We start from the raw sequence: 14,570 nt of genomic DNA on the forward strand, positions 1-14,570 counted from the left end.
TTTGCCGACACGCATAACGCATTTCAGGAGGTCGATGATGTTTTTGAAGAAGACGATGGAGGCGTTTTAGTTCGAGAGGAGTTGCAAAGTTTCCGAGAGCTGAACTTTCACACCAAGAGTAAAACGCAAATTCGGTTTGCAGCCGCAGCATCACTGCTGTTTGGGGGAAGTTGGTTATCTTATTCAATGACTCCCACTGTCTCCGCTTGGATATGGAGTGAGAGCTTTTGGCTTCCTGGAAATGTTACTTGGGCGGACCTTGAGCATCCACCACCCGGAGTGGAGTACCCTAAAGTGGGTCAGATCCTCCACGCGTTACCTCTGGCCATAGCCGTCCTAGTTGTGCGACTCTTATTTGAAAGGTATGTGTTTTGCTGCTGCTTTCCACGGTACGAGCTCCCCCGCTGTGTTCGTACTGTAACAGAACACAGGCCTACCGTGTCGCTGCTGGGACATCTGTGCGTGGTACAAAGGGACAAGCCACTCTGCGTCAGAAGTCCTTACTGTATGTGCAGTGGATTATTATATTTAGGAACAGACGAAAGTGACTAAATAAATGACTAAAAAGGTCAAGACTTGATGTAACATAGCCACTCTGCGTCAGAAGTCCTTACTGTATGTGCAGTGGATTATTATATTTAGGAACAGACGAAAGTGACTAAATAAATGACTAAAAAGGTCAAGACTTGATGTAACATATAGAGACGCGGAGTTACTCCTCTAGTAGTGAATGGGAGACCAGCTTTGAGAACATTATTGAAGTTTAGGTTGATTCGTATTTATTTATTTTAAATATAGTTTGGATGTAAAAGTTCTAGTATTATTCATTCCGTTTTTTTGTTGCGTTAAATGACAAGATAACACAATTATTGTGAGAGTTGACTAAAGTGGACATTTACATTCCTGCTCAACTCACTTTCGAGACATAACAGTAACATTAGTTGTAGTACAGTAACAGTATTACTCTTGTTCACAAAATAGTGGTTTCCTTTTTGTAATTGATATTTCGAGGGTGTGTGTGTGTGTGTGTGGGGGGGGGGGGTCAGGAATGCACTGCACTAGCACATCAACACTGGTTCATTGTAAAGCCTATTCATACACTTGACTTTCTGGTAGGCTACTGTGACTTTATGGAAAAGTAGGCGATATTCATCAAGGGTTCATCGGTTACACATTAATCCAGGACCTGGACTTTTACTTTACTGGATTGTGTATTGCATGAATGTTGTTGCCGTGCTGTCGTTGAGATGTTTTTGTTTTTGTTGTTGTTGGTTTTGCTACTACAAGCTTAGCTACAATATGAATTGCCCCACGCGGGATCAATAAAGTTGTCTGAATCTGAATCTGACCTGTAGCACATACCATGTCACCACATCATGGAAGATAAGATGGAGATAATATTAAGATAAGATAAGATGAAGATAAAATAAGATATTCCTTTATTGATCCCCTCGGGGAAATTCAGCGGCATAGCAACATGGGGGAGGGGGGAGGTACAGGTACATGGTAATATAGAACGACATAAACATAGGCAATAAAATGAGATCTGAATATAAAAATATGAGAACAAATAAATAAACAGTGTAAACAATACAATTAACTTTGAATATAAAAATACGAGAAAAATAAACGGTGTAAACAAAGGTGCAGATGAGGGTTTGTATGCCCTCTCGTTTATATGATATGCTACAATAAATATAGGCAATAAATAATTTGAACCTGAATATTATGTGAATAAGAGTAAAATAAATACATCACTTCAAGCTGGGATATCACCTAGATATGAAAATACGACTGCTCGATTGAGAGGAAATGGACAGAGAGAGTGAAAGTAAAGGTCAGGATACTGGGCTTAACACAAGATATCATCATTGAAGAATTCTCTCTGTCCTAAAAATCAAATACCATAGTGTCATGTGTTGTAACATGTCAGAAATATAAGCCAAGCGACTTGATTGTTTTTTTTTGTATTTAATTTTTTTTATTATTTTTTAAACAAACATATAAACAAACATGACAACACACGATAAGATATACAAGCATTAATTAACCGTGCACATCCAATGAAATCACCAATTAGTTAAATGTCTTATACAGGATATACCCCTAATACCTGCTATCTAATACCCTACACACATTATGCTCTAGCTCGTACCCCCCCCTCCCGGACCCCCCATTGGATAATCCATCCATTATCCCTCGCTCCTAACCAGACACTACCATTATATGCTAGCTTTTATTCTCTCCACCACTTCTAACCACATTGTCATTTTGGATTCATTGAGACCCAAAATTCTTGCTGTAGATATTTCTTGATAAATCACATCGAGATATGTAATAATCCAGACCTTCCGGCAAATTTTTTCCGGTTGAAACCATCGCGACTTGATTGTTTTGCATTTCTGGCACATGGAAGCATGTCGGATATCTCTGATGAAGAAAAGTGGAAGTGGCTCCTAGCGTGGACATTGGCCAACTCATCAACACATCAGTTGTTCACCGAGAGACTGTGTGTCTGCGCGGTGCGCCGTGCCCGCATCTCCTCCCAGCCTCTCACATGACGGGCTCGTCATCCGCTGTTTTAGATGGAGTGCTACATTCCTCAGGATTCTCTTTTTCTAACATCTGCCCTCTCTCTCTTCTCTCTCTCTACATGACACGGAGACATGCCAACGTAACTATTGTGGGTAAACTGTGAAAGCTCTGCAGTGCTCGTCAGTGATGCAAGCCGCTGTAAAACTTGGCTAGCGGTCCATCTGTTCCCATAACCTGCATTACTTGGTTGATTTCTCTCCGACTCTGTGAATCTCTATTTACCACCATCTCCCTATGCCACCACCACCCCCCACCCCTCTGTGTGTGTGTGTCTAGGCTCGTGGCCAAGCCCTGTGCCCACATACTTCAGATTCAGGCAGGAGTGAGTCGGCAAGCCCAGCCCAACGCCGTCCTGGAGAGGGTGTTTACATCCACAACGGTACATAAGGCCTTTTAGATTCATGTTTGTTTTGTTGCCTAAAAAGGCGGCGAGATGGGATGTTTGTTAACATTAGCTTAAATGTTTTCAGCATGCAGTAGAACACTAATGCACTACATTTACATTTTGTCATTTAGCTGAACACTTTTATCCAAAGCGATTTACAGGTTCTGTACGACAAGTCAGCGGGAAGGGTACAACTCTTTCAGCTGAGTAACAATGTTCATCAAACAGCTTTGAAACTTGGGTGCTGCAGTGTTGAGTGGCAAGAAAAGAGGGCGAGCTTGAGAGAGATCAGTTGAATGCAGAGATCATAGAGAGCGAGTCGGTAACTCCTCTGTGCTGCTTCTCTTCCTCAGAGTCCAGATGCACGGCACCTGGAAGGTCTCACCAAGCAGCTGGACTGGGACACACGGAAAATACAACGATGGTTTCGCCTCAGACGGAACCAGGACAAGCCCAGTACTCACAAGAAGTTCTGCGAGAGCATGTAAAGTCTCAACCATAAGACATCAGCAGACGTTTCTCTTTCAGGCACACTTTGCAACACATTGTGACACGTTTCTTTGTGTTTCCACTTCAGGTGGAGGTTGACATTTTATCTGGGGATATTTGTCTACGCGATCCGCCATCTGTGGGTGGTGAGTTGAATTGACACAGACCGCTCTCTAGATCACTGAAGAATAGCTTGTTCAGTTTAATGCACTCTCAATATGTTTACATGTTTACTTATTAACACAAGTCATTTAATTGACCTATCAAGCCCCACCCTCTTTTCTAGATCCTCCAATCATAGCTGTTGCAAACCTTTGTCCGAGGGAAATAGATGACATAAGATATTCCTTTATTGAAGGGGAAATTCAGGCATCATAGCAGCATGGGGGGTATACAGGTATGGGCAGGGTAATAGTAGAAGACATAAATATAGGCAATACAATTATAGTACAGTAAAATAAGTAAAAGACAGAATTGCATAGGCCTTATCTTTCTTGATAAGTATTTCCCCTTGATAAGGATTTCCATTAAATGTTTTTATGCTACAACAGTCGTGATATACCTCATCATTTGCACATTATGTCCGCCTTTCTTTAGTCTCCCTGGATGTGGGACACCAGACACTGCTGGTACAACTACCCATTCCAGGTGAGTAAGTTCTGTACCAGCTGCATGATGTCATGTTTAACTCCGAGTCCCTATAGAGGCCAAGCCCCTCCCCTTCCACTAACCACCATGGGATGAATATAGAGGCCAAGCCCCTCCCCTTCCTCTAACAACCATGGGATGAATATAGAGACCAAGCCCCTCCCCTTCCACTAACAACCATGGGATGAATATAGAGGCCAAGCCCCTCCCCTTCCTCTAACAACCATGGGATGAATATAGACGCCAAGCCCCTCCCCTTCCACTAACAACCATAGACCACCGCAACACTTCGGAGCATCAACTACTAACAACAGAACAACAAGCAGCCATGCCTAAAAGTTGCTGTGTTGTGAATTGTTCGGTCAACAAAAAAGACAATCCGGAGATTCGCTTTTCTGTAATCCCTCACATTCTCACCACAAGACCCCCTCTAATGGAACATTCCAGGGCGGGTGTGCGTGGCGTCACAATCCGTGGGCAATCTGTGCATGTGCATGGGGAATAGGTGCTTAAAAATGGGCTTTTTCTCGGCCGATTTAGTTCTGATCGATTAGGAATGGGTCGCGCCGTGTTAAGGAGATTCAGGCGCATACAAGTCTATTCGATCATGTCTCTAGCACCCCCACAGCCGTAGCTGCAACCACTTACATCACGGCTCTCATCCACATTCATTAATTTGCTCCCCCCGCTATCTCCTCCCCGATTTCAATGTAACGCGGAAGTGTAGTGGTCTATGGGATGAATATAGAGGCCAAGCCCCTCCCCTTCCACTAACCACCATGGGATGAATATAGAGGGCAAGCCCCTCCCCTTCCACAAACCACCATGGGATGAATATAGAGGCCAAGCCCCTCCCCTTCCACTAACAACCATGGGACCCTATTTCAGAAACAAGATACGGCAGTCGAACCATGTTTTGATCCTGTTTGACTCGTGCCATGAATTAATTACACACACAACGTTTGTCAATTTAAAAGATAATTTTGCCAAGTCAAGAAAGTTGATTGACAAGTAAGTTAACTAATATTAGCTAACGATATCGATGGCTTTTGATGCTCGATAACGTTAGCTAGGTGACGATTACACTTTTAAATTGACAAACATCATATGTGTAATTCATTGGGGTGACAGTGGCTCAGGAGGTAGAGCGGTCGTCTGGTAATCAAATCAGACAACTTTATTGATCCCGTGTGGGGCAATTCATATTGTAGCTTGTAGTAACTTCCTGATGACTTGTCGTACAGAACTTGTAAGTCGCTTTGGATAAAAGCGTCAGCTAAATGACTAAATGTAAATGTAGTAACAAAACCAACAAAAACAAAAACATCTCAACGACAGCACGGCAACAACAACATTCCATGCAATACACAATCCAGTAAATGTCCAGGTGCTGGATTACTGTGTAACCGATGAACCCTTGATGAATATCGCCTATAGTAAAGAAAATACCCTAACCCTATCAAAACGGCAGTCAAAATATATATTTTCAGCACTACGCTATGTTTAGCAATGATTTTAAGTGTTACTAGCGAAATATGAATTTATAGAATTCTCCGTGCATTGCATAGGAAACCGGATGATATAGACACGAGGAAATTATGCTGTCAAACTACACTACCCAGCTCACACCAGCCCCTTTCTAAGTTGGAGGGGCTAACGTGACATTTTTTTTAAATGTTATTTTCATGATTATATCTCATGGGTCGAACAAACCTGAACGTTATTGCCATAAAATACAACATAATATTGTTTCTTTACCTTTCTGTGAACGTCTAGGGAAAAGAACGCGTTGCAACCTGGTGAAAAATGGCGGAGCTATGGACATTATAGAAAAGTAACTGTACTTACAGTAGATTTCATTCAGTCTTTGCTGCCCTGTAACGGGCGCCTGGTGGTGCTAAATCCAGATTTAACTCTGCCATTGGAAAGAGTAGATTTTGCCCGATCCAGAGATGTATGACTTGGCCACAATAAGGTCATTTATAGGCCTGATATTCTATATTCATATTTCAAATAGCATGTGTCCGGATGGCAAAATTCAGTACTGTATCTACAAGAACCCCGGTAAATCATCTGCCCTTTGTTAATTTGCTTAGATCTTTTGTAAACTTGATCTCAAGAAGGTGCTGAATGAGCTCAGTGGCAATTCTTCATATCTGGTCAATGTTAGCATGGTGTTATTCACCGTCAAAGATGGAAAAAAATTTATAATAATAATCCTTTGGTTAATTACAATTTACTCAAGCATAGTAACAGACACAATACTTCTCAAGAATCAAGAGGTTTCTTTGTCACATACATACCAGGGCATAAAGTGAAATGCGGGTGGTCATGCCTGCATTGATTGTGCAAAATACAATAATAAAAATAGGCATAGAAAAAATGAAATAGGTAAGACACAAGATATGCATGGTAAAAAAGACATGCTAAGTTCCTGATAAACTGGTTCCTATATACACGACTATACAATATACAATTATTAACTCTTAATGTATCTAAACTATACTATACAGTACCTCCTTCCTTTTAAAGTGACTCTATTTTTAAAGTGACATTTTGTTTAAAGTGATTGCTTTAGCGGTTGCTGCATGAGTGTTGTGTGTCTGTGTACAAGTGGAGAGTTCAGTGTCCAGTGTTCTGATGGCCTGGGGGGAGAAGCTGAGCCGGAGTCTCGGTCTTCTGACACTGGGAATACATTCCCTGAGGTGCATGATAGATGTCCCTAGATACCAAGAACATGCAAATGGACCTTGTAGAAGTGGAGCAATCTTCCATTTACTTGAGTATGTACTTTTAGGCACATTTTCTGAAAACATGACTAGGGCTTGAGGTTCCCCTAACTGCTCCCGATGAGCAGGTTGGCACCTTGCATGGGCGCCTCCGCCGTCAGTGTGTGAATGGGTCAATGTGAAGAACCAAATTGTAAAGCGCTTTGGATAAATAAATAAAAAACGCTATATAAATGCACCATTTATCATGATTGATTGATTGATCATTGATTGATTGATCATGGCACAACTCAAACGGGACCAAAAATGTCTCACCTTATTTACCAAAACAAGGTTCCTCTGTGGTCCAGCAGACGAGAAGGGGAGTTCACCTCAGTATCGATGTAAACTAGCTATACAAGTACACAGCATCACAATGTGGTCGGTTCAGTAGGGCTACATGTCTTCACTCATACGTCATTGTTGTTGTTCTCCCTGAAAGCCTCTCAGTCCCGGCCAGTACAACTACTACATGGCAGAGCTGGCCTTCTACTGCTCCCTCATGCTCTCCCAGTTCACAGACATCAAACGTAAGGTGAGTCACTCCAGAGACACGCTGATCACCACAGTTTATATATGCAATGTTGTCACAGTATCACAATAGGTTTGTGCAATGCGCCGTGTGTATTGTATTGTTGTGTATTGTAGCTGGTAGGCAATCCCTTCCATACCCTCGTCATTAAGTCATCCGTCCTGTTCCCCTTGTCTCTGTGACTTCATGCCGTTGTGTGAACCTGGTTTCCGGGATACTTTTAAATAACCACCTGCTGCTGGTATGTCAGAATTTGGCTGTGGTGGAACAGGTTAGACGGTGACTTAATGCATAAATGCAGGAGACAGGAACACAAGGAGGTGTCTTCAATCAATGCCTCAATAGTTTGAACTTTGCCTCCTTTTAAGCACAAAAAATCCCTGAGCAATGCAGACAGGATGCAACAGGGTCTATTGGCTCAAGACCAATAGTAGAGGGAGAGCGAGATAAAGAGAGAACAAGAACAAGTACCTTGTTAAATGTACAACCAGAGGTGGTGATAATTCTAGGAGATCATTAAACACATCTTAAAAGTAATGCATTCTTGGCAAAGTGCCATTGCTTTAAAGTATCTTTTACAAGTGTTTCTCTTTCCAGTTCAGGCCAGAACGACATGCTCATGTACCCACTCGCCTCACTCCTTCTCAGCCTTTTATTCCTCTCATCTTCTCTCCATTCCCCATCTGACAGGACTTCCTCATTATGCTTGTCCACCACCTGGCCACCATAACCCTCATCACCTTCTCCTATGCTAACAACATGCTCCGAGCGGGAACTCTGGTCATGTGTGTGCATGATGCGTCCGACATCCTGCTTGAGGTAAAAGGCTCAAGGAGTAAAAATTACAAAAAGAAAGACAACGTTCTACTTTAGACGTGGGCAGAAACTGTAGCACAAAATGAAGGTAGACGTTATGTAATTCATGCACGTGAAATGATCACGACAGTCGGTTTAATGGGGAAATATGTCTGTTGTTACCAAATATGGCAACAAGGTGTCTTGAGTGGAAAAGTATGGTGTTGTTTTGCTATTTTATTACACTGATTTATTCATTTCTGGTCTTTCTTCCCCAAGACTGCCAAGCTGGCCAACTACGCAAAGTACCAGAGGGTGTGTGACGTCCTGTTTGTCGTGTTCAGCATAATATTTTTCATCACTCGGCTCGTCATCTACCCATTTTGGTAAGAAGAGCAGTTCCATTTACAAGTGACACATTCATTGTTTTGGCTGGATGATCATGGGTCTTTTGTTTTTTTCCCACTATATATATATATATATATATATATATATATATATTTTTTAGAAACTTTTTAGAAGGGTGCAGAATAAAAGTATTGCCCCCCCCCCCCCAAAAAAGCATATTTATTAATTAGAAAAAAGAAGATTAAAAGAAAAGAAATTACATGCTGGTGCTCTAGTAGTGCGACATCTAGTTGCTGAATTTTATCTCTATAGCACATTTAAACATGAATAAAGACATTGAAAAGAAAAAAAAAGACGGCTGTCATCCAGCTACTTTTTCAAATACTCTTAACCACTGAGTCCAGCTAGTTCAAGATCCTGCATCACCTCTCTTAACCACTGAGTCCAGCTAGTTTAAGATGCTGCATCACCTCTCTTATTTATGATGAATTGAAAATGGGGGACCCTGATGTAAACAAGACGAAAGTCTTTCTCTGGTCTGCATCTCCTTAACAATTGTGTGTATTGAGCTGTACTGTACCCATTCTGCAATCTGTTAATAAAGTTTTCAATCAATCTTAACCACTGAGTCCAGCTAGTTCAAGATTAAGATGCTACATCACTTCTTTTAACCACTGAGTCCAGCTAGTTTACGATGCTACATCACTTCTTTTAACCACTGAGTCCAGCTACCGTAATTCCTCCAATAGTGACCCGGGCTTGTATTTGCTTAAACTGTAGCGGGTACCAGGCTTTTATTAGGAGGAGGCATGTATAAGAGAGAGGCCTATATTTCAAATTTTCAAACAGATCATAATGAATGAATCAACATTTTGTGTCAGTTTGAACCCAGTAAAATGTACTGGGTTCATTTATTGAAACCAAGTACTGTATGAAATAGTAAACAGTGCAATTACAGGTGGTCACTGGTCATTTCAACATTTTCTAAGTGAAATCAAGTAACTAGCTCAGTATGCAGCTCAGTATATTAGTAACCCGGCTTGTATTAGGAGGTCGGCTTATAATTGCTTAGCTCAAGAGCGCACCCGGCCATTAATAGAGACCCGGCTTGTATTTGAATACCGGTCACTATTAGAGGAATTACAGTAGTTTAAGATGCTACAGTACATCACTTCTTTTAACCACTGAGTCCAGCTAGTTTACGATGTTACATCACTTCTTTTAACCACTGAGTCCAGCTAGTTTAAAGGAAAACTCCAACATTTTGGGAAATTAGCTTTGCCATCTACCCTGGAGTTAGACAAGAAGATACATACCTTTTTCTTCTCTGTGCATGCAGTAGGAGTAGGAAGACGTTGGGAACTAGGCTAATGGAGGAACCTACTTCCAGTGACTGACGCTAAGCTAGGCTAACGGTGCGTGTCTTCCTACTCCTACTGCATGCACAGCGAAGAAAAAGGGTATGTATCTTCTTGTCTAACTCCAGGGTAGATGCCAAATAAGCTAATTTCCCAAAATGTTGGAGTTTTCCTTTTAAGATGCTGCATCACCTCTTAACCACTGAGTCCAGCTAGTTTAAGATGTTGCATCACCTCTTAACCACTGAGTCCAGCTAGTTTAAGATGCTACATCACTTCTTAACCACTGAGTCCAGCTAGTTTAAGATCCTGCATCACCTCCTAACCACTGAGTCCAGCTAGTTTAAGATGCTGCATCACCTCTTAACCACTGAGTCCAGCTAGTTTAAGATGCAGCATCACTTCTTAACCACTGAGTCCAGCTAGTTTAAGATGCTGCATCACCTCTTAACCACTGAGTCCAGCTAGTTTAAGATGCTGCATCACCTCTTAACCACTGAGTCCAGCTAGTTTAAGATGCTGCATCACCTCTTAACCACTGAGTACAGCTAGTATAAGATGCTGCATCACCCTCCTTAGCCATTTATCTGGAGGTTAAGTCCAGAGAGATTCTCACAAGTTACCCCCTTCTATGCCAAAAATAGCTATCATAGGATCTGGCTGAATTTCCATTTCAAAGACATCTGATGGTGTTTTGAAGATTGAACTCCAGTAAGTGGACAGGTTAGGACTAGGGATGGGTACCGAATTCGGTTCTTTTGAGGTACCGAACCGAAACACGTCGGTACTACCGAGTATCGATTCAAGTGAGATACCAAAAAAATTAAAAATTAAATAAATAAAAATTACTATTCTTTCTTTTTTTTTTACCTTTTTTCTTTTCATGTCAACGTTCACACGCACAATATATGCTTACCTAGGATTTGACTTGATTCAACAACAAAGCAGTTGGAGCAATGGCAAGCCGAAAACGGTCGAAATTGTAGTTATTTGAAGTTAGGATTTTTTTTTCGCGACTGAGGTAGGTAAATACATTTTTTTTAGACTAAAGTACCGAAAAAAGGTACCGTTGGGTACCGGTATCGATTCACAGGTACCGGTACCGTATCGGTTCAAATGTGAAAGGTACCCATCCCTAGTTAGGACACAGCCAAAATGAGTGTGATTGTCCAATTAACCTGTATGTGTGTGTGTTGTAGGGTGGTCAACAGTGTTCTGTTTGAAAGCTGGGAGATCATTGGACCGTACGGGTCCTGGTGGCTGCTAAACGGGTTGCTGCTGGTTCTGCAGGCTCTTCACATCATCTGGTTCTATCTCATCACTTGCATCGCCATCAAAGCAATATTCAAGGGAAAGGTGGGTCTGACTATATTAGTCCATGGGCCAGACCAGATATCGGTATCACTCAAGGTGACGAAACTTGCATATAATTTTTTTAAAGATCTATTGTCTGTAGATGATATTTTGGTATGATATCCCTTCCTGAGTGGTAGCTGTATCATGATCAAGTCATGAAGTATACCCACCCCCTCAGGAAATAGCATTTCAGATGCTGGTGCATATCCTGCTTTAGACTCATGTAGAGGACATCTGTCAATGTTTCACAATATTGTCTTTTGTATCATTTTAAAGGGGACTGTGTCATCTTTCATTCAAGCTAAGATGTGAATCTTTCTGACAAATATAGAGGTCACTGCTCTTTGAACAGTCAACAACACATATTTTTACACGATTTCCGCCTAAATGATATACTATCTTTTAGCCTTGTGTCATCTAGGAGCAACAGGGACACAAAATACAAAATCTACAACACTCTCAGGACCATAAGGATTCAGGAAATGTATAATATGCCTATACTATTTCTTGTCAGGGGTGATTGTGAGCCTTAAATTAGAAGAGCAGTACTAGGCTCCTATTAAACTATACAAAACAGCCACTAGGATAATGTCACAAAGTGGTCTGTCTTTATCATACATATACAGGACATAAAGGACAAAGAAGAGTTAATGCTGGTTTCTAATTGGGTTACTGAAAACAAGTTAAAGTAAAATGTTTCAAAAACAAAGACTATCATGCTGGCTATATGCGGATGATACAATATTAGCAAAGTGAGCATCATCTTTTTCACTCTTCCAAAAGATATAATTGTAGGTGTTGTGGTAGCATGACAAAATAATTACTGTATAATAACATTGAAATAACTTTTGTCAAGTCAAATTAATTTGAATAGCCCAATATCACGATACACGTCTCAATGGGCGTCACAAGTCCAGTGGAATAGCACCCCCTGACCTTGACTCAATGGAGATGAGAACTCTCACAAGATGGGGAAGAAACCTCGGAATGGGAATTTGTCATTATTTGGTAAATGACATTATGGACAACTGCTTTCTCATGGAGGTTTCTACGTTATTACACAGTGATTTCCCTGTACCCTTCATGTACCGTAATATGAAGATGCTACCGTAATTGTTAGTTGTTTTACATACCACTACTGCTTTGTACAGGTGGCAAAGGACGGCCGCAGTGACATCGAGAGCAGCTCAGAGGAGGAGACAGACGCTGACCACAGGACTAAGACAAATCACAGTCTGAAGTCAAAGGATGAGAATGGAACCAACGGACACCTCAGCGCTAATGGAGGAACTCATGACGACTGACCAGGAGAGAGGAATGTACTATTTATGGTATGGACTGAGGTCATGCCTTTCTCTGTAAGATAGTGAAAAGTAGGGATGCACCAAAACTGAGATTGGATATCAGGCCAATACTAGTTTAAAAATTATACTGGGATTGGATATCAGGCAAATACTAGGTTAAATATTATACTGGGATTGGATATCAGGCAAATACTAGGTTAAAAATTATACTTGGATTAGATATTGGGCCAATACCAGGTTAGAAGTGATACTGGGATCAAGTATCGGGCCAATACCAAGTTAGAAATTATACTGGGATCAAGTATCGGGCCAATACTAGGTTTAAAAACTGGTATCAGAGAATGTCCCCACTGTTCAATTCCAAGCAGCATGTGTAAAAGCAATGGACGGCAAGTTGCCTTTTTGGAGAGATTGGATTCTACGACCAGTGAGCCCAAGATAATGGTTTTATATCTGCGCTGGTCAGTATACCGTTAACTCATGGACCAGATCGGTACTTGGTGTTGGACGATACTTTAAAACAGTTTACTACTCAGAATTGTTGGTGGGAAAAAAGTGGTATTTGTGCATCCCAACTGGAAACATTTCAACTCCTCTCTCACTCTTAACGAGTCCTAGTCACTCAGAGAGCGAGCGTTGGAGACGCTGGCTTGAATTTTGCCTTTGAGGATGGCGGTCGATCACTGTGTTTGAATCAGGTTTACAGCCTATTCGCTTTTAGGGAATAGAGAAGGATTGTGTATTTGCAGTTTTACAGGTCAAATACTATTGTGTTAAATATTTACAGTGTTATCTTGATGAGTTGTGTTTTATACTTGGAGATAAAAGCTTTATCATTGAAATTGATAATAATATATTCGATTGTTGTGGGAGCTTTACTGTATTGTGTCTTACTGAATGTCACTTACCGGGGAGGGGGGGGGGGAGAAAAAAGACCAAATATGAATGATGTTTTCTCATTAAAACCTTTATTTAATCAATTACAGTTGTGCGTGTTTTATAAGAAATTTACAGTTGTGCATGTAATATAAGAAATTGACCACCTAAGGAGCTAGGCACTTTGTGTGGATCCAAAATTACAATTATTCATTGTGAATTTTTTTTATTTTTTTGGTAAGTTGTGAACGTTTGAATGCTTTCACTAAAAGGGTGGAACTTGATTGCAATGTACTGTAGTACCAAAGAGTCAGTCATAAGTCCATCTGTGCTAGTTGCTGCTTATTGAAAATCAGCTTTTTAATAAGACTTCCAAATTTTAAATCCTCAGTCATAAATTAAAGAGATTTTCTTCTAAAATCTAGACAATATGCCAGAATTTGGACTGACAACGTTTGCCACAGACTGGAGGAAGCAATAGTTTGAAATCTCATGCATTCCCCCGTTTACTATTCCCATAGACGAGGCGATTGGATCCAGCACTCCCAAGTGGTCAAGTTCAAGTACAATCGTGATATAGAGCATAGAAAATAGAGCATTTAATTGGATTGACAACTTGAATATAATCCATTATGGTAGAGCAAATGAATGATGGAAGCCTTCAGCGTCGACCCCATCTTTCTGGATACCTGGATGTACACAATTGAAGCAGTTTGGTGCAGTAGAAAGCAACATTTATTCCAGATAAGATGGAGATAAGACCAGGAGAATACATCCTGGTATATAGCAAGGACACTATAAAAGGAAGGGTCGTCATGTCAGAATACCAGCGTTCTATAACAAGGAAACTATAAAAGAAGAGTCATTACATCAGAATACAAGCGTTCTATGCTCTGCTTGGTGACAGACTTTGGTGCCAGTGCTATTGTATTAAAATTAAAAATATTCCAGCTATCTGAGGAAATATACATCAACCAATATATCAAACGTTAGCTAGTTAACTATGCAACAAATTGCTGATGATTCTGACATCCGAGGTAATAACCTGTTTAAATGTTATAAACGAGGAGATGGTGTTACCATTTAATTCAATGTTGGCCAGTTTCCCACACTTGG

At 40.8% G+C, this 14,570-nt stretch overlaps 1 protein-coding gene across 1 annotated transcript; it reads left to right on the forward strand.

The window, feature by feature from the left end:
• On the forward strand, positions 1–13,484 carry LOC311243701 (ceramide synthase 5-like). The gene is made up of 10 exons (XM_084333028.1): positions 1–362; positions 2,872–2,974; positions 3,334–3,464; positions 3,558–3,615; positions 4,067–4,117; positions 7,328–7,420; positions 8,108–8,236; positions 8,492–8,598; positions 11,118–11,274; positions 12,426–13,484. Exons 1-10 carry the CDS (start codon positions 187–189, stop codon positions 12,576–12,578), a joined length of 1,158 nt encoding a protein of 385 aa, XP_084189154.1. The 5' UTR covers positions 1–186; the 3' UTR covers positions 12,579–13,484.
• The last annotated feature ends 1,086 nt before the right edge of the window (positions 13,485–14,570 follow it).

This window comes from Notolepis coatsorum (genome assembly GCF_963971535.1).
Source record: "Notolepis coatsorum genome assembly, chromosome: 17".
NCBI classification, from domain to species: Eukaryota; Metazoa; Chordata; class Actinopteri; order Aulopiformes; family Paralepididae; genus Notolepis; species Notolepis coatsorum.